The sequence below is a fragment of the Magallana gigas genome, chromosome 2 (genome assembly GCF_963853765.1).
Source record: "Magallana gigas chromosome 2, xbMagGiga1.1, whole genome shotgun sequence".
Taxonomy (NCBI): Eukaryota; Metazoa; Mollusca; class Bivalvia; order Ostreida; family Ostreidae; genus Magallana; species Magallana gigas.
In genome coordinates this window covers 32,273,432-32,292,632 of record NC_088854.1, presented here as the reverse complement: position 1 = coordinate 32,292,632, position 19,201 = coordinate 32,273,432, and the positions used below count along the sequence as shown (strand labels likewise).

The 19,201-nt window shown below is 32.1% G+C and overlaps 2 protein-coding genes across 5 annotated transcripts in view; both read left to right on the top strand.

The window, feature by feature from the left end:
- Positions 1 to 8,199, top strand: part of LOC105319221 (inversin) — a 37,756-nt gene extending 29,557 nt beyond the window's left edge. For all 4 annotated transcript variants that reach the window (XM_011416660.4, XM_011416659.4, XM_011416658.4 and 1 more), the window contains 4 exons: positions 3,123 to 3,226; positions 4,732 to 4,818; positions 5,800 to 5,937; positions 6,458 to 8,199. In XM_011416660.4, the coding sequence (XP_011414962.1) occupies positions 3,123 to 3,226; positions 4,732 to 4,818; positions 5,800 to 5,937; positions 6,458 to 6,600 (472 nt within the window). In that variant the 3' untranslated portion in view covers positions 6,601 to 8,199. The remainder of the gene's footprint in view (positions 1 to 3,122; positions 3,227 to 4,731; positions 4,819 to 5,799; positions 5,938 to 6,457) is intronic.
- A 2,670-nt stretch (positions 8,200 to 10,869) lies between these two features.
- Positions 10,870 to 18,730, top strand: LOC105319220 (beta-1,4-galactosyltransferase 4). Its single transcript, XM_011416657.4, has 8 exons — positions 10,870 to 10,937; positions 11,508 to 11,724; positions 12,016 to 12,248; positions 12,707 to 12,894; positions 13,048 to 13,170; positions 13,559 to 13,654; positions 15,756 to 15,944; positions 16,331 to 18,730. The coding sequence occupies exons 1-8, from the start codon at positions 10,935 to 10,937 to the stop codon at positions 16,353 to 16,355; spliced, it is 1,074 nt and encodes a 357-aa protein (XP_011414959.3). The 5' UTR covers positions 10,870 to 10,934; the 3' UTR covers positions 16,356 to 18,730.
- The last annotated feature ends 471 nt before the right edge of the window (positions 18,731 to 19,201 follow it).

The following is a 19,201-nucleotide window of genomic DNA, read 5'->3' as shown; positions in this document are numbered from 1 at the left end:
AAGTATGTTAAATTCACGTTGAGATAGAGTGTCACCATTTTTACATGCAAACAAACTGCACCACTTTACTTTACGTGGCTGGTGATGGTGTTTAAAAGAATATCAGAGGCAAGTAAAGTGTTCATATTGTAGCAAAATTTCCATGGAATTTTTTTGAAATTAAATATTTGTATAGAATGTGTTCGGAAATAAGTTTAATCAGTCCAAAACTAGCGCACTTTTTTGTGCTGCATAAATCACAGAATTTTACTATAGGAGGCACTGTACATGTAGCTCCCAGGTTGTCCATTCAAATTTTTCAGACCGGGAGCTAACAGACCAGCAGCTAGTGGAATCTGCAAGTACTCGTTTAAAATAAGGAATCAACAGTATTTGATTCAATGTGCAGAGTACTACATGTTTAAGAGACATAGTGGTTTAAATTTCTATCTTATAGATAAATGCTATGTGTAATCTACTATAATTCCTTTTGATTTTACTAAATATAGATAATTCATTTTGCTTAACAGTGCATTTTTTTAAAATGAATTTTTAAGAGCAAGAGTTGATGAACTGGCATTTTTTTGTTTTTTTGGGGGGGGGGGGGCAATATTGAATATTTTTTTGACAATTAATAAGAAATAAAAATTTTGACAACCAATGAAGAAAAATTTAAAAGATATGAATAAGATTCCTAGATGTTGATCTTTATTTACATAACCCCATCAATTTACCAGAAGATATTAAATACCAGACTTATCAGAATGATAACAAATAAAACCTTTTGGGGATTTTTTAATGAAAAATATTTCATATCTTTGATCCATTCAGCTAGAAATACATACTAAGGCATTAAGTTTGCATATTTTTTCAACATCACCAAATAGTCTGCAATGCAAACATGTCCCTTTTCCATTTCTATTATGCACCATAAATTGATTTGGCAGATACTCTGTGACCAGTTTTTAAAACTTGGTCATCAATTACTTGTTTATCTCTCTCTTATATTATGTAATCTTGCAAGCAGATTATGTAATCTTTTAGTATTCGACCTAACAGAGTTGGCTCAGGTAAACTGTCCAATATGATATATTTTGGCATGAAATTGCAGTATCCGCGGCCCATGTAACACTCTATGGGCATGCAGTCAAATCACGGTAATAGTTTAATCCTTGTGCAGTGCACATCATGCAGAAGAAAATTTTAATTCTTTCTGAAAGTTTTATTTTGGGGTAAGGTAAAAGGTATATGTTTGCAAATCTTTTTTATACATGTAAAGAATTTAGAATTGCTATACATGTATTGCAAAATCAACAACTAAGAAACAATCACAAATCAAAGAGAATTTTGATGAAGTGTTTTCTCAAGAAAATCAATGCTTCTGTTTGAAAATCAGCTGTTGAAATGAAATGGAGTAATATATCGACTGGGCAAACTTTGGATAAGTTTTAATGGGATTATGTGTCCACTGCTTTCAAAGTGCAAACTTAATTGATATTGATAAATTCATTCTCGGTGGCTACGATTATATCTTTGAATAAAATCTCTTACCTATTATCAAATCAAAATTGATTTTTTAATACATATACAGCTTGAAAACTACAGTCCTTGCTAAAAGTTAAGCCACACACTTTTTCCATTGACATTAATTTATAATTCATTTGATTGGAGCGTGGGTGAGCTTGAAATGTTCTTTTGTGTTCCTGAATAATTTACGTGAATACCTCATTTGATAAGGCTTAAATATCAGCATGATATATCATGAAAAAGTGATCAAAGATTAATGAATCGATTTTTATTGCCATATTTTCCCCTCCTCTCTGAGCTAAACTTTTGGGTTAAGACTATATTAAACGTTTAAAGGGCTAAATCTGCCATTGTTCCTGCTTAATCACAAATCCATTGCTATATACTCTTTGTCTTGAAGTGAAAACGCACCACACACTTTAGCTATTCAAAAAAAAAAAATTAAAATCTGAATACTGTTGACTCAGTGCACGTTGCTATTGACAGATCATTTTGAGCGAGATATATTTTTTTATTTAAAAGGAAGAACGTTATTTTCCAAAAGCGTGTATTCATGTTGGATATGAAAAGGGAAAATATGATTTAATTAATTCATTGTCAACTTTTAAAGGTGCGTATGAATAATCTTTGTTTGTAAATTCAATCTCTACGGTGCCTGCAAAATATGTAATTTGAAAATGGCCTCTGTGAGTATTATACACATTGAACATCTGTCTAGGCTTAGCTAGGAAAGTTGATTGGCACAACTGTGATGGTTTTATGATACTTTAAGGGTGCGGTGTAAAGGGAGCTAGTCTTTTTAGATTGTTAATCCGGCCGGCCTTAAATATTTTATATACTAATACCAGCATTAATGCTAAATCACAAACCTTAATTAATTAAATGATTATATTTATGCCCAATCAAATGCTGTGTATTGACTAGAACCTGACCTCTGACCTCAGTAAACTTGTCCTGATAGTCACCTCACAGGGTCATTTCAATTCATCATATTAGACACTTTATATTACGTACTGTGTTTTATTCAGTTTGTGTCAACTGCAGATCTGTTATATATATAGCTCTAGAGGAAATTTGGGTTGACATCCCATAACTTCCCATAATGCTACAAATATGCAGCAATCAAAAACTGTGTATAAATGTATAATGGTGTTTCCAAAAACAAATTGTTATCATTATGATACATGGTGATGAATTTTGTTATTTTAGTTTATAATCTTTGTATTGTATAAACATTAGTGTTAATGAATAGTTTCAAGGTCACATATCAGCCTCAAGAAGAGGTTGACAACTGTTTTGACCTATGCCTTAAATTACTAATGTGCTAAAAACAATTTTGCTTTTGCAATAGGAACTGAAAAATTACAATATCAAGGGTCATTAAATAGAATGAAATATATAGGTTAATCAAATTAAACTTGTAAATCAAAATTTTGAATTTCTATATGTCTTATGGTCCTATTTAAAATATGCATTTGTAACATAAACTGTGTAACAAAAATAAAAGAGCCTATGAGAAAAACCCCCCAATATTTCTGTTCAGTGCGATTTTTGATTGTAGGAACGATCAATTTCCAGGGTGTGCTTGTTTGAAACCTTCATGTTTGATTTTTTAGGCGGAAATTACTACGCCAACTACATCCTAATAAACGTCAACTGCATATGTGGGATCCTGAAGTCATAGCCATGAAACAAAGAGCTCTAGTCAAGTCAGTTTACGGTTAGTATCCACATAGAATTCACATTCCCTATCTAGTCAAGTCAGTTTACAGTAAGTATCCACACAGCATTTACATACCTTATCTAGTCAAGTCAGTTTACGGTTAGTATCCACATAGAATTCACATTCCCTATCTAGTCAAGTCAGTTTAGAGTAAGTATCCACACAACATTCACATACCCTATCTAGTCAAGTCAGTTTACGGTAAGTATCCACACAGCATTTACATATATACCTTATCTAGTCAAGTCAGTTTACGGTAAGTATCCACACAGCATTTACATACCCTATCTAGTCAAGTCAGTTTATGGTAAGTTAATCCACACAGCATTCATATACCTTATCTAGTCAAGTCAGTTTATGGTAAGTATCCACACAGCATTCACATACCTTATCTAGTCAAGTCAGTTTATGGTAAGTATCCACATATCCTATCTAGTCAAGTCAGTTTACTGTAAGTATCCACACAGCATTTACATACCCTATCTAGTCAAGTCAGTTTACGGTTAGTATCCACAAAGTATTCACATTCCCTATCTAGTCAAGTCAGTTTACAGTAAGTATCCACACAACATTCACATACCCTATCTAGTCAAGTCAGTTTACAGTAAGTATCCATGGCACACAGCATTTACATATATATCTTATCTAGTCAAGTCAGTTTACGGTAAGTATCCACACAGCATTTACATACCCTATCTAGTCAAGTCAGTTTATGGTAAGTATCCACACAGCATTCACATACCTTATCTAGTCAAGTCAGTTTATGGTAAGTATCCACATATCCTATCTAGTCAAGTCAGTTTACTGTAAGTATCCACATAGCATTCACATATCTTATCTAGTCAAGTCAGTTTACGGTTAGTATCCACATAGCATTCACATACCCTATCTAGTCAAGTCAGTTTACAGTCAATATCCATTGCAACTTTTACATATCCCAATCTATGGCAACAACCATTCTCCCATATTGTTTGGAAAGTGTGTTTGACTTTTGATGTGGTATCTGAGGATTTCCTCTTCAGTAACGGTTTTTACCACCTACATTTCATTGTGATTAGATTCCTGAGTTAAATTTCATTAATTCAATGGTTCACTTTTAAATCTACATTTATGTAGCAAGTGGAAAATGTATTAGGTAGGGGGTCATAATCATTCTACCTTTTTTTAGACATTGAGTATATACATGTATTGCTATTTAGGACATCATATCTATTTTACTAACGATAAAAAATCAAGTCAAATGTGTTTTTAAGACTTGAAATATGTTACACATGAATAAAGGCATATGAAAATAGCTGGGAAACATTCTTTTGTCAAAAGAACCCCTTTTTTTTAATTCCAACAGTAATGCAACTACAGTACATTAAGCTGAAATGTCAATATGGAATCAGGATTATATATTTGTATTCATTTAAATAGAAGGTTATGAAAATACCATGGCCTTGATGTTAAAAGCAGTTCAACATTTCATACACACAATGAGATAGTGTCTTAATTTTTAGGAGAGAAGGTGAATGCCCCATTTTGGCATCCCCAGCAGAGGAAACACACAAGGCCATATTGGGCAAAATGGATTCCCTCCCCTGCTGGTATATATGATTTTATTTCTATTTTACATATGCGTATAATTTTTTAAACTTTTTAAACTTGCTATGCAATTCTGTTTGAAGTACAAATAAATTAATTCACATAGGTACTGTATACAGGGAAATATTTGCCCCCGTTTTATTTTCGCCCCTTTCGTCCTTGTTGTCAGCCTGCGTATTTTTAAAGACTGGGCAAATTCCAAGGTCCTAAATTATCTCTCTTTTAACAAACGTACTGTCTGGGCGAATTCAAGACGGGACGAAACCTTTTGCAAGTGAAGAAGGGCGAAAATAACCCTGTATACAGTATTTATCATGATGAATAAATGAAATGGTTATACAAGTTTATTTTCATTTGTTGTACAAGAGCCTAGCTATTATGATTTGATCATTTCATTTTGTGATTATTTATTTATTTTTTAGCAATATTGAATGTCCTAAGAATCAATGTGCTACTGTTACGTGTTATCATTGTCTTTAGATCATTATCAAAATGCAGCTATGATTTTGACCATTTGTTTACGTCACTTCAGATATTAAATGTCTAATCACTGTAAAACTAAAGTCTCCTCTTGACAAGTCACTTTGAAATGAGGATCTTATAAATATATAAGCCATAAGTTGATCCGTCTGGATAAGGTCAGATAGGCCATTTTGTAGGTTATAGCTAAGGCACCAGGGCTGCGTTCAAGACCTAATTAGCAGCTATTTAGCTCTGCTAGCCACTAGCTATGAATTTGAATGATAGGCTAGCTTAGGGATAACAGCATAAATTTGTTCAGTGTGTTCAATAGGACCTACAATAGATATCTAACTTAGCAGCTTGGGTAGCAGCTACAATCTTGAACACGGTCCAGAAATAACCATGTTCATTGACTGAGGGGTACTTGCATGTTCATTGTAAGATGATTGAAAAGATGTGTACTGTTTCTGAAAAAAAAATCACATGGATACAGTTTAAAATTCTTTATTTTACCCTTTCAGCTTTATCATATAACTTTGCGGTGGATAACTATCATCCCCTGGCCTCAAAGAAAGGTTTCCTTCCCACCCCATTCCTGGATGAGACTGGGCATCCCAGAGATTTCGACTGGAAACCAATTGAGGATGAAGATTTAGAGAGTAAGTCAATACTGTATACTGTGGATTATTCTCTCCTGTTTTATGTTTGCTCCTTTCGCCCTTAGTGTCAACAGACGAATTTAAAACTGGGCTAATCGTAATGTTTCACATTATCTTTCTGTAAACACAACTGTGTCAGGGCGAATTCAAGATGGGGCAAAACTGTTTGTAAGTATAGAAGGGCAAGAATTACACAAGGCAAAATTAACCCAAAATACGTACAGTAAATACCGGATGTTTGAAGTCATGTATAATCAGATGTTGTGATGATATAGTATAGGTTTACTTATACACTTTGTTCATAGCTAAGATTTTTTTCAAACAGTGGTACACATGTATTGATAATTCCAAATCTGTATTGCAAAATCCTGACTTTTTCAAAAATAATAAGATTTTATATGTATGCATTGCATAGGAATAAATTAATTTTTTATAGGTCAAAATTGCTCTGAAGGCTGTCCATATAACTTTAGTTTCAGGTGAAAGAGAAATTCATGCTTTTTCTTTGTTTCTTTTTTAGAAAATTTGAGAGATGTTCGAATAACGGATAATCCTTCGAGGAAGTCTAGTAGGTATTCATACAATTTCACGCCTTCGCGGGGAGGGGACGTGACAGACATGTCAGGCCTGAAGAAGAAGCTTCAGCAAATCGAGGATGAATAAAAACTGTGCTTTAATTTTGTCTACTTAGGTGATATTTCTTGTTAAAGGCTGTATGTTTTTTGTTGCAGGTAAAATTTGTTTTTATTAAGCCTATTTGATGGTTGTGCATTTACAGTTTGTATATTTTGTATTTACAAAGTGCAAACCGAAAAAGTTATCCGTCATATAACATGTTTGGGTAGGAAATTCACGTATCATGCATGAAACTGTCATTTTGGGATGAAAAACAATGACAGGCTTGTCTCAATCATCATTTGTTGTATCATGCATCAATTTAGATCTGAATTTCTTACAATTTTGATTAGTTCGCTTTAGCAAAATTCCCTTGCTTCGACTCTCTCTCTCTCTCTATTCGTTGGAAGTTATAAATATATTAGACGATTTGTCCATAAGAATGGACTACTTTGTGTATATTAAGTTTGTGCATAAATGTAGTGAATTAGAGATGAGGTTACCAGTATTATGAAGTATATTGTTTTATTTCGAAGGAGCTAGAGCAAAACTTTTTTGTTTGTACTGGTTCCTGCATTTTTTCTGCAATAAAACACAATATATTTTAATAATCCTGATGGTTTACATTCATGTATGAATGGTAATTAACTTATTTGTAAGTTTGTGCACGCTGTGTATGAATTTATGTTAATGCATGTACACACTCTCAATCGTTGTGTTTACAAATATATGTACCAGCTAGTATGGTGTTTGTGAATCGAATACTGAGGTTTATTGATTTATGAACCTTTTTTAATCAATAAGTCCGTCCATCTTCAAATATGGTTTTCAGTATTTGTTGTATGAATTAATAAAATGATTTTAAACGTCTGTGGTTGAAATCTCATATGGATTGAATTCAAGATTTGACTTGTAGTAAATAATTTCAAATTTTATATGAAATTTATTATTATATTTTGGCTATTAAAAGCTGTTGTATTATAACAGATGTATAAAAGAGGTAACCTTAAATGGCCAATTGTTCTGCTTGAATGGTCATTATAGAGCAGCACTTGTGTGTAAATTTTGAATAGACCTTGAATTTTGAACTGTTGGTTGTTTTAATCCTTTGTGTTTCAATGCCAAGATCGAGCTTTTCATTGAAATTCATTGATGATTGCCAAGAGTTGAAAAACTTTCTAATCTAGCGAACTAAATTCCTTTTTTTTTTTTTGGTACATATATGTAATTCATTATATTGAAAATATTGTGGTGGTAATAATCATTGTTATCACTTTTTAAACAAAAAATTGTTTATTTATCAAAGAATTAGTTGAAATTTTGTTTCTGTTGTAATTTTTCTGTTTTATACGTATGTATTTTTTTTTCAAATGCAATCATTGATGTGAAATTTTGTTTCTCTAGCTCTGTTTGGAACTTGATCATGAAACGCATTTTGAAAAATATATATTCTCTTTGTTTATCGAAGCATGAATTCTGATGAAGAGTTCTGAATTGCTTTGGCTGTCTGTGATACAGATGTTTATTTATATATATATATGTGTAATAATAATTGTATCATACAGATTTTATTGTTTATTATTGAATGATTTGACTGTAGAAATATATTTGTTACATGATATATTAATTATTAAAGATAAAAATTTCCACCTATTCTTACTCTCTTTTACTTCAAGTTTTATTTTATTCTACGTTCCCTTTATTGATCCATCAACTTTTAAGTGCAGGGCATTTTAAATACAGCGGTAATAAGATAGATTTTCCATTCTAAATGAAGTAAGGAAGAGCAAATATTCTCGTTTTTTACTTAGCTAAACAAAACAGACAAGAAAATAAGTACTACCTTATTTGGCATAACGCGCCAATTCAAAATATTTAGTTGATGGAATACTAAAAAAAAATTAAGTTCATGTTTGAACAATCATTCCATATCATATTTATTTTCTCCTTTAATCTGCAATTTTCAAAAGTTCACGTGAAGCATGCTTACCTGTTTACAAAGTTTACACATTGCACAATACCGTATAATATCTGCAGCATCCAACAGATCATGTATCTACCGACAAATAAGCGATCTCCATGCTATCAAAATGTTTGTGGACTGATGGTATACATATGATCAAGAATGAATCTTTAATACCATATTTATAGAGAGACAAAATGCGATGTTCATCGATGACAAAAGGGTGTGTCTTTCTTGCGTTGACGTAGCGTTGCGTCAAACCTGTTAAAAGGGTCTTTGTAATTCTTCACGATATCATTAAAACCTTCAGGTTTTTGTAGGGATATTCAAGAAAATAGTTGGTATGCAGTAAAGTGTTGGATATTTGACTATTTGAACACACTCTAAACCAAATATTAAGAAAATTGATGAGAATTATGTTCTACGGGTATTGCAGTACACTTTAACATTGAATAAGGAACCATTCTTTGAGTATTATGAGGTGATAATGTTGGTCGAGGTTTGATCAAATCCAATAAAGCCTGAAGTGATTTATGATAGATTTTGCTAGAAAGGTTAACATGCACTTATGTGGAAGAATCCTCAAGTAGCATAGATTCGAGTTTCTTCAAACTATGAACCTTGTGGGGTTTGGGGTTGAATTTTTACATTGTAATAAATATAGAGAAAACCTTTTGAAAATCTTGCTCTCAAAAACTGAAATAAGAAAAGGACTTCAATATTTGATATAAAAATATGGGGAGAAATTGAAGGATATTTCTGCACAAGATATACATTTCTATGTGATACTATCAAGCCGATTTGACCAAAGTTTTGGCTATATGTAGCTCAGGGGAGTGAATATGACCCCGGCTCTCTTGTTTTTTTTGAAAGGGGCACACTCGTCCGAAATCTTGACAAAAATTTGCCAATCTTCAAAATTGCCAGTCTTTAAAACTCAAACACGTGGCGGTGGTGGTGGTGGTGGTGGGGTGGTAGTGCGAAGTACTTAATTCTTCTGTTCCGTTGTTATTTTTAAGTTTCTTTATTTCCCTATGATTTACAAAAAAGCTCCCCAAAAAGCGGGGCCATTTCCACCAAAAATCAAATCATTTCTTAAGTACATTTAACAAAAATGTTTGTTGCAAAAAAAGCCCCCCCCCCCCCTTTATGGCCGATTATTTGAAATTGAATTGTTTATTATGGATTCATTATTTTATTTTTTTTTATCATTATTGATTTTGATCAAATTAAACTGTGATTTTCTCAAAAGAGGTTTAGCACAATTGGTAGCTACGATTTCGCCTACAATATAGCGCTTTTGCAAATACCATACATTTTCAATATTATACTATATATTTAGTTGATTAAAGTATGTTGCTTTAAAGAAACGCAAATTACACAAAGTCAGTTGCCTGCTTGAGAGAGTCTTAATAGTTATCTTACACGACATCAATGGAATCTTAGGTTTTGTGAGAGATACATGTACATGAATTTAGTAAAATAGTTAAAATGCAATATACATGTACAAGTAGTTACATGTAGGTTATTAATTAATTGAGTCCTTAAACCACACTATAAAATATGTTAAAAAATGTGTTATATGTAACGCGCAAGTGCGTTTAATTTTGCTAAATTAATTGAATTTGCTAAGTGCATTTGATTTTGCTAGGTGTATTTTGATTTTGCAGTTGCTGGATCGATTCCCCTTTGTTTTTTCTCTTCACTTAGATACATTTTCAAAAGATAGAAAGCTGAAATTGCATGTAATATACATATATAAATACAGGTATGTTGCATTGGATTAAGAAAAACCCAAACATCTTGTATAATTCTGTAGTATATGCACACCAATATTAACATTATAATTTATTATGTAATAATTTATTATTAGATCTTTAACTTAACACTACATTCTGTTTACGGTTAGATGTTCTGCATTTTGGTGGAAGTTATCACGGTTCAGAACGTCAACTGACTTTTAATTTATACACAGAGGTCTCTACATGCGCGGATCCAGAAAATTTTTCCAGGGGGGGTCCGAAGGATAATTGTGTTTGCCAGGGGGGGTCCGAGGCATATTTTCGCGATAATTTTACTATGTAAATTTAATAAATTTTCATTTTCCAGGGGGGGGGGGGGGGGGTCGGGACCCCCCCGACCCCCCTCTAGATCCGCGCATGCTCTATATTCATTTCAAACCATATTGCAACAGGTTTTTGTATTTTTTTTTTTTTAGTAAAGAGGTAATCTTCGTCAGAACGTTTATACTAGTATACTTAGTATATATATACGTCCCTGTCTTCGTTTTGAACACGGGTTTAGGCGAATTTCTATATTGTCCGGATTTCACATGTCTGTCGTCGAATTTTGATTTAGTTTTCGTCAAATCTTTTCCGGTGTATTGTTAGGATGTAGAAAAAAAATATTGTCCTTAGTTATGGTGAGTTTCATCAGTTTTATGAATTTTGAATAATCATTTATTGCCTGGATGGTTTGAAATGTGTTCTTAACATCTTTAGATGGTTCAATCCAAACAAGGAAATGATAGTTTCCGCGTAAACTGATTTTGTGCTGTTTTTTCTGCACGTGTCAGAAATCATCATAATGATCAAGACATCACGTGCTACATTGTATTTTTGAGAACTCCGCATCAACTTAATAGTTGCACAGTTACACTGAATGAATACCAGCACATATACATGTACAGTATCTGAAGTTATATCAAACATCCAAATTTATTGCCCTCGGAGGACCTCATTGAGTCGTTCTCAGCTCACAAGTGTATTTACAGAGGGAAGTACACGTATGTTGATGGGCTAATTGAATAGAATATTGGGTTGATCAGTCTCACAGATGGCTCAGGTTCCCCTTGTCCTCTTTAGGATAAATCAACCTGATATATATCAGAAGTCTGTCAGCCAGTAACAAACCCCAATAAGTAATATTACGCTTCCTGCTGTCAGCAATTTATGCCTATATATATATATATAACACATTCTTTTTTTTGTAGATTACAATATCCAGACGATATGCTGTGTCCTTTTTGGCACTTGGGAAAAGAAGTGTGCCTATGGCAATATTGGTGATATACATAGGCTTTGTAACATTTGCTTTATTTAATTATCGAATGCACTGTATTTTCACGGAACCATCCACACTGATAAAATACCATTTACTGGAAAAGGAGGAGGCAGATAAGTTGTGTAGAATTCCATTGGATTCTCTAGGTAATGCATGTGTGTGTCTGAGTAAGATTTAGAAATTGAAAAAAACAAAGATTACAGTTTTAAAAAATAATAGATTTCCCCCGTTAATAAAATTATATGAAATTGTATGTTAAAAAATGATATTAAGAATTTGAAAAGTGTAATGTGTGCTTGTATTTTTCCAAAAGTTTTCAACATAATATTTAGATTATGAGTTCATCTTTTTAAAAGATTTTTATATATACAAGTACATATTCAAATTTTATGACATTCATAGAAGGTAAAAATGTGTCTTTTCTTTTTAACTTTTAGGTGTTGAAGATGTTGACATTTTTCATGACCATGATTTAAATTCAATTCAACACCAGAATCCGTTGGTGATAAAAGGGGGAGAGGGAAAGCCAGAAGATTGTGTGTCATACCAGAAAGTGGCCATTATTGTTCCATACAGAAACCGATATTTTCATTTGAAATTGTTACTCTCTAGACTTCATCCTTTGCTTAGGAAGCAGAAAATTCATTACCGCATATTTGTCATAGAACAGGTATATTTATCATTATTTATGTATGTTAAATATCTCAATTGACAAATAATATATGCATTATTGCTTGCATAATATGATATACACGTATTGGGCATACGTTCAGCCATGTTTTCTTGCACAGATTAAAGTCTCTTATTGTTACACAATGAATGCTAACTGTTTTTGTCATTTTCATTGTGCCCTTTTTAAAAAGAACCTGACATTTCGCTGTTATTATGACATACAGTCAAACAATGTAATCTCAAACTAGATGGGGCTGTTTAAAAACTTCAAGATATCTGAGTATTCAATATATCGAGGGTAAAATACTGACTTACAAATCACTTCAGCATATCCATGATATTCAAGATATCAGCGTTCGAGATATAATAGTTCTGCTGTTCATAAAGTACAACAGGTTAAACAAGACCTTTCAAATGAATACTGGTAATAACATTATCATCCCTGTTAAAATATAGGCCACAGATGACAGCTTTAACAGAGGAAAGCTGATGAATGTAGGATTCAAGGAGGCACTGAAGGAGGACCAGTATGACTGCTTCGTTTTCCATGACGTTGACATGATACCAGAGAATAACAAAAATTTGTATCTATGCGACGATCATGCAAGACATTTGTCATCTGCTATTGATGAGATGCGTTATCAGTAAGTACGGTACATAATTGGTTGATACATATAAAATCTCTCTTTATCTTAAATCTAGATTGAGACTAATTACTGAATAAAGAAGCATTGATGTTTCAACACCTCTGCAAGGATTTATCAGAAAAATATTTGACTAATTTTTTTTTCATTTAGTGTGATGTATTATAATTATGCCGGTGGAGTAATTGCCATGAAAAAAGATGTGTTCAAAGTAATTAATGGTTATGCCAATTCCTACTGGGGATGGGGAAATGAAGATGATGACCTCTCAGCCAGGTAAGAGACCCTTGATATTGTATTCAAGTTCCTATAAGCCTTGATATTAAAAAGACTCGTGTGAACCAATGTCAGATTGAATCAGCCTAACATTCATATCATAGCATCACTAGTGTCTTCAAAGAGAGAGAGAGAGAGAAAGAGAGAGAGAGGAGAGAGAGAGAGAGAGAGAGAGAGAGAGAGAGAGAGAGAGAGAGATTTTATGTATTTTCAGAGTATTTGTATAAATATAACATCTGTTAATTTAGTCTAACATCCAGCACTAACCCGTTTATATACCCAAGCAAAATGGCTATGTTCTTTACATATTTAACCAAAGAAGAGAAATATTATGGAATTGAAATGCTCTATGTGTAATTGTTACTGTACATTTTCTTTTTAAATGAAGAATACAAGAAGCAGGGTATTTATTAACGAGGCCACCAGAACATATAGGGAGATATAAAATGGTACGCCACAAAAAGGAATCAAGATCAGAAAATGGGTGAGTGCTTGTTATTTAGTATAAAATACCCTCCACTTTGTATGAAATAACACTTTATTTATTTATAATGCTGATAAGTTTGATTTATATTGCTGTTAAGTTATTTATTTAAGGCATAACAATTCTCTATTCATGTAAACTCATATTCAATTTTGCTTAAATTTTTTTATATATCTGAAAATTTTTTTTAAGTTTTTAGTTTGAAAGGCACACAATGCAATGCGGATAGAAATTCATCCCAGTTTCGAAGATGCATCTTTCACTTTGATCTAAAAATACACTGTAGTACTGCATGTTGCTTTTAAATTAGCAGTTTTGTTCATCATGATCAATTTCCCTGATTAATTTAAAAATTTAAATTCCAGTTTCAAGAAAACAAAAAATATTGATTTGTTGGGCTATCATCAGATACCCTGCTGTATGTTTTCTTTCAGTTGTGAATTTGAATTGAATTCTCCATGAAAATTGATGGCAACGAATATTAAAGAAACTACAGTATATTCTAGGTCACATTGAGATGTACTGACAAACAAAATTCATGTTATTTAGTGAGCCTTTATCAAATAAATTATATTTACATTTCTTACTGTGATACATATTTAAATGATAGATGAACTGAAAGAAGCAGTTAAATCTGTCCATGCTTTTTTGAATATATAGTTATTTCCCTTTGATTCTTAATTGATTTACTACATAACCAGTAAAGTTGATGCTTATGATGTCATGATTATTTTAAAACGATAATGAACATTTTATGTTGGCCATGATCTATATACTGTAAATTCCTAATTAAACGCGAGGAATTAATATCCGCGTAAAATCGCGAGAAGCCCGCCTCGCGAATTTTTAAATCTCGCTTTTAATTTTCGAACATATGTAAACTACATGAAACTATGATAAAATTTCTTCTTTCGCGAATTTATATTCTCGCGATTTGATGGAAAACTGTTGAATCGCGGAAATAAGTACTCGCATAAAATAAGGAATCTACAGTATATAACGTAGGGTTTCAGTGTACATTGTTTTTGAGGTAGACTAATGGGTTTATGTATTTGCTGTAAATGTGCTAGCTGTCACGTTTTATGTTTGCCTGCATTTAAATAGAGTTTAGTATACATTGTTTTAAGATTCATGTAGACTAATTTGTTTATGCATTTGCTATGCCGAGAAATGCGCTGTCATATTTTAAGTTGGCCTTCATCTATATTGGATTTTAGTGTACATTGTGTTTGAGATAGACTAATGATCGGGTACAGAAAGTCTGTTGATTTAATTAGAATAAATTCATTTGTCCCTTCTCAGTGTTGCATCAGAATACCTAAGTGTGTGGTCATCCCTGCTTACTCTGGCAGTGGAGCATTAGTGCCAGGTCATCTTTCTCTGGTGCAACTGTGAGGTTCTCCTGCTTGTGTTAAGTTTATGCATTTGGTGTAAGTGTCATTTCTGCATGCATTATCATAGGTTGTATCTGCTGAGATTGTAAAGGTATATTGACTTCCCTGGCTGCACAGTGCATCATTCCTTTATAGTTACAGTTGTAGTGATCGAGTTTGCTTTTGTACATAAGATGTTTGTATCAGTCAGCTTTCTCAGTTATGAGTCAGAGCACAAGACAGAAGCAGGGACCTCAGTGCATGTTACAGAACTCAACATCTAAACTCAATTAACTTGATAATTAGTGTTCATTCAATAATGATCAAACTACAGTTAATGTGCATGTAAATTCATACTCTTTTATCTAACATTGCACCAAAAAAAAGTTTTGCTTTTCAGGCTAAGCCGCATCAAATGCTGTCCCATTTTTTGGCCATTTTGAAAAGGAGAATAGAATAAGATAATGTTTAGATTTTAGTAATACATGTACTATGAACATTGAGTTATTCTTCTGTGCAAATTTTGAAACAAAATAAAAATAATGTTTGTCTGCCATATTAAATTTTGATTATTTTTTTGAGATATGAAAGCCTTAATTTTTTGCTTTTAAAAGGTATCTTAGTTGTTATCAAAAACACCATCACTACATCACTATGTCTGATTTAAATACCTATAAGGTTATAAAACTTAAGAGAAACAAATACATTCTTTGTCTCTGAACATCCAGATATGAGCGTTTCCTAGGCTGGCGAGGAAGATGGCTTCAAGATGGCTTACACAGTCCTAAGACCATGACTTACAAAGTCCTCAGCAAGTCCAACGAACCGCTCTACACCAACATTACAGTAGATCTTTTGTATGATAAAAACAAAGAGATCAACGTGGCTGAGGATACTACAAAGGAGTCACTGTGGTGGTAAGTTTTGACTTGCATAAAAACCGTGGTATCAGTAATACTTTTGGGCATCAATTTTCCAAGGATTTAGAAAAAAATCACTGTTTCAAGGATACATATATATCTTATTTGATATTAGAAATTGCAATTTAAAGATTATTTGATTTTTTACATCAACTTAACAACGAAATTCATGAAAATTGGTATTTAAAGAATATTGATGAAACACAGAAGGTCACCTACAGTAGATTTATATTGCAACACTGTATACATACATGTACATTGTGAGTCTTTTTAAAATTTTTAAAATTTTATTATGTAAATGGTAGTTTTAATACAATTTCATGCTTGTATATTCATTTTGAAATGACTTTGTATAAAATAAATTCTTTGTTTTTCTTTTCCAGGTTTCTGAAATTTTATTTTCCATAAAATGTTTTATTGAATCAATGAAACATTGATGCTTGCAAGAAGGAAGCAGAAACATGTTATATTTTATTTATTGATATTTATTCCTATAATAAATAACCTATTTATTTATTAGTCTGAACTAGTAAATTTTTCAAATTTTGATAAGTAGGCACAAATATGAACATGTTTTTATCTAAGCAAAGCCTAAATGGAAATATTAAACATATGATCGATTAATTCCCAGCTGATTGGTTATGATGAAAGTTCATTCCTGTTGTCCAATGAAATTTCACGTCTCTCGCTGTGTTTGGTTGTTTGTTTAAATTGACGCAAACAAACTTAAGAATGGTTACGAGGTTTTTCTCGCCTAATAACGCTCAATTTGATACGTATGTATCAATATGTTACTGAATCATATAATAAAACAAATTAGTTATTGCTGTGTTTGAGGTGAATTCGAGGATTTAGCTACCCTCGAAGTACAGTATTCACCTAGCCCTTCAGGCTCTGTGAATATTTTACTTCTCTGGTAGATAAAACAGTGTATTGACCTCAAAAGCAGCAATAATATACATGTATATTATTATACTTTCATGTTAAATACTGAAATCTGATTGGTTTAGACGCAGTTGATAATCCGTTCTATTACCCTCAGCGTTAGCAACACACGTAGCAATGGGTAACACAACGAATTGTTACAGGCGCGTAAACTATGCGCGTATGGTTCGCCAAAGAATTTATGTCATTCATATTTAAAAGTACTAAAGTTTTCTTTAAAATTGAGACATTCATTATAATAAAATAAATAGTGCCTGTTTAGGAGGGTTAGAGTTGAAATTGACACCCCTCGAAAACAGGCACTATTTATATTGTACAATTACATGTTTTTCGCAATGTTACCTGAGAGATTGCCCTGTAAATATGAAAAATAAAGAAAATTGAAGCAGTATAGGGGAGATTTAATATTCTCTAAACCTGTACATACTAAAGTTGAAATGCTCGTGTAGTAGGAGTCAGATAGAATCTTAAATATGTATCAATGTTAGTAGTATATATGTGTTAATAGTTGTCAAGAATTCTGGAAGATCGTTCCATATTACATAAATTTTATTCTCTCAGTTTTTTCATATTCAACTAATCCTGTATGATTATATTTTGTATATATACATAATACATGTATTTGAAAGTATGCATAGCGATATAAAGTCAATATTGGCATTGGAATTGTTCATATGTACACGAAATAGTTCTGTTTCTTGATCATCAGAGGTTCCTTCAAATATGGTATGTTAATTTTACAAGAAACATTATTTTAATACTTACAAGTGAGGATTCCTAGTTTTAATGGAAAGTAATAGCCTACTGTGAATATGTAGATTTTTTAAATTGCACATGCATGTACCTTTTTATATTTGTATATTTTCCCCATTTAAGTTTAAATTGTGTACTTCATGCATTTGCAAATGTACATAAACATGAACATCTTTTTATAAAGAAAATTATAAAACTTACATGTTTTACTTCATCATTCAATGAAGATAAGATTGGTGTTCAGAAACACTATGTGGACTAGGTTTGTGGTTTTAATTGTCGCAGATGATAACTGTTTAGTAAACAGTAATTCATCCTTTAACTGTCTTGGTTACATTAATGGAATATGAAAGTGGACTCTACAAAATGATGATGATGAATCAAGTCCCACTCATGGATCCATTGTCATATGGAAACCTTTTTTCAAAAACCCATTTCCCCCGCGAGTACAAAATTTTCATTTTATATATATCTTTTAGTCGTTAGGATATTGTGTAATTTATGGGATTGCTTAAATGTATAAATGTGAATGTTCACCCATCAACATAATAAATAAAATAAATGTCATAGTTTCACTTGAAATTTGTGAAAAATCATTGATGATCAGATGATGAATATGCAAGTCCTGTCAGAGAATCCTTTAGTTAGATTTTTTAACACAAAATAATAGCAGGTCAAATGTTGTATATTTACACCTACCATATAATTTCTCCTCTATTTTTTTTAAAGGGTCTTGGATACAATTTGAGCTCAAAATTTTCAACTTTTTTATTTTTTCATTTTTTGTACCAAGACTGGTCACTATGGGTATTTTTAACGATTCGCCAAAATTTGAAAGTCAAATATTACATTACAAGCAAGATACAGAGGTTGAAATTCTTTGTTATGTAAACAAAGCTTGAGTCTTGTTAATTGTTTACATATGTGTGGTTATGGTATGAGTTTCAATCAAATGTTGCTTTTTTATGCTAATACTATTCATTAACACCTTGAATTAGTTTATCTTGTTTGGTACGGGTCATTTTGTCAAAGAAAAGGTGATTTCTGTACTTTGCATTATTTGTAAAAAATAAATATAGAATCGAGCTTTGTTTACATAACAATGATTTCTTGTAACTTGCGTTCAAGAATTTTCGAATTGTTCAAAATGCACAAGTAAATGATTTTAAACATGAAATTTTGATCTCAAATCGCGCCAAGGCCCCTTTAAGAAAACCGATTCAGATTCATAGCTCTACAGAAACTGACAGGGAGGAAATCTACATGATCCAGTTCTAACCAATTTATCAATCGGTCGAAACCTTCAACCACCGACTAATCATGAAATAATCATGATGATGTCCGACTGAAATTCCCATATAATACGATTTGGCTTTTTCTTTTATCTAACGTATTGGTGCACATGTACAATAATTTAGTTACTTTTTCTGACTTTTTTACTTTACGATCAATTCATTAATTTGTTTTAAAAAAAGATGTATACATTAACAATTAAATGCTTTCTTTGATAATCCATGCAGGCTATGAAGGTAGCGATCATTGCAGAAAAAATTTAC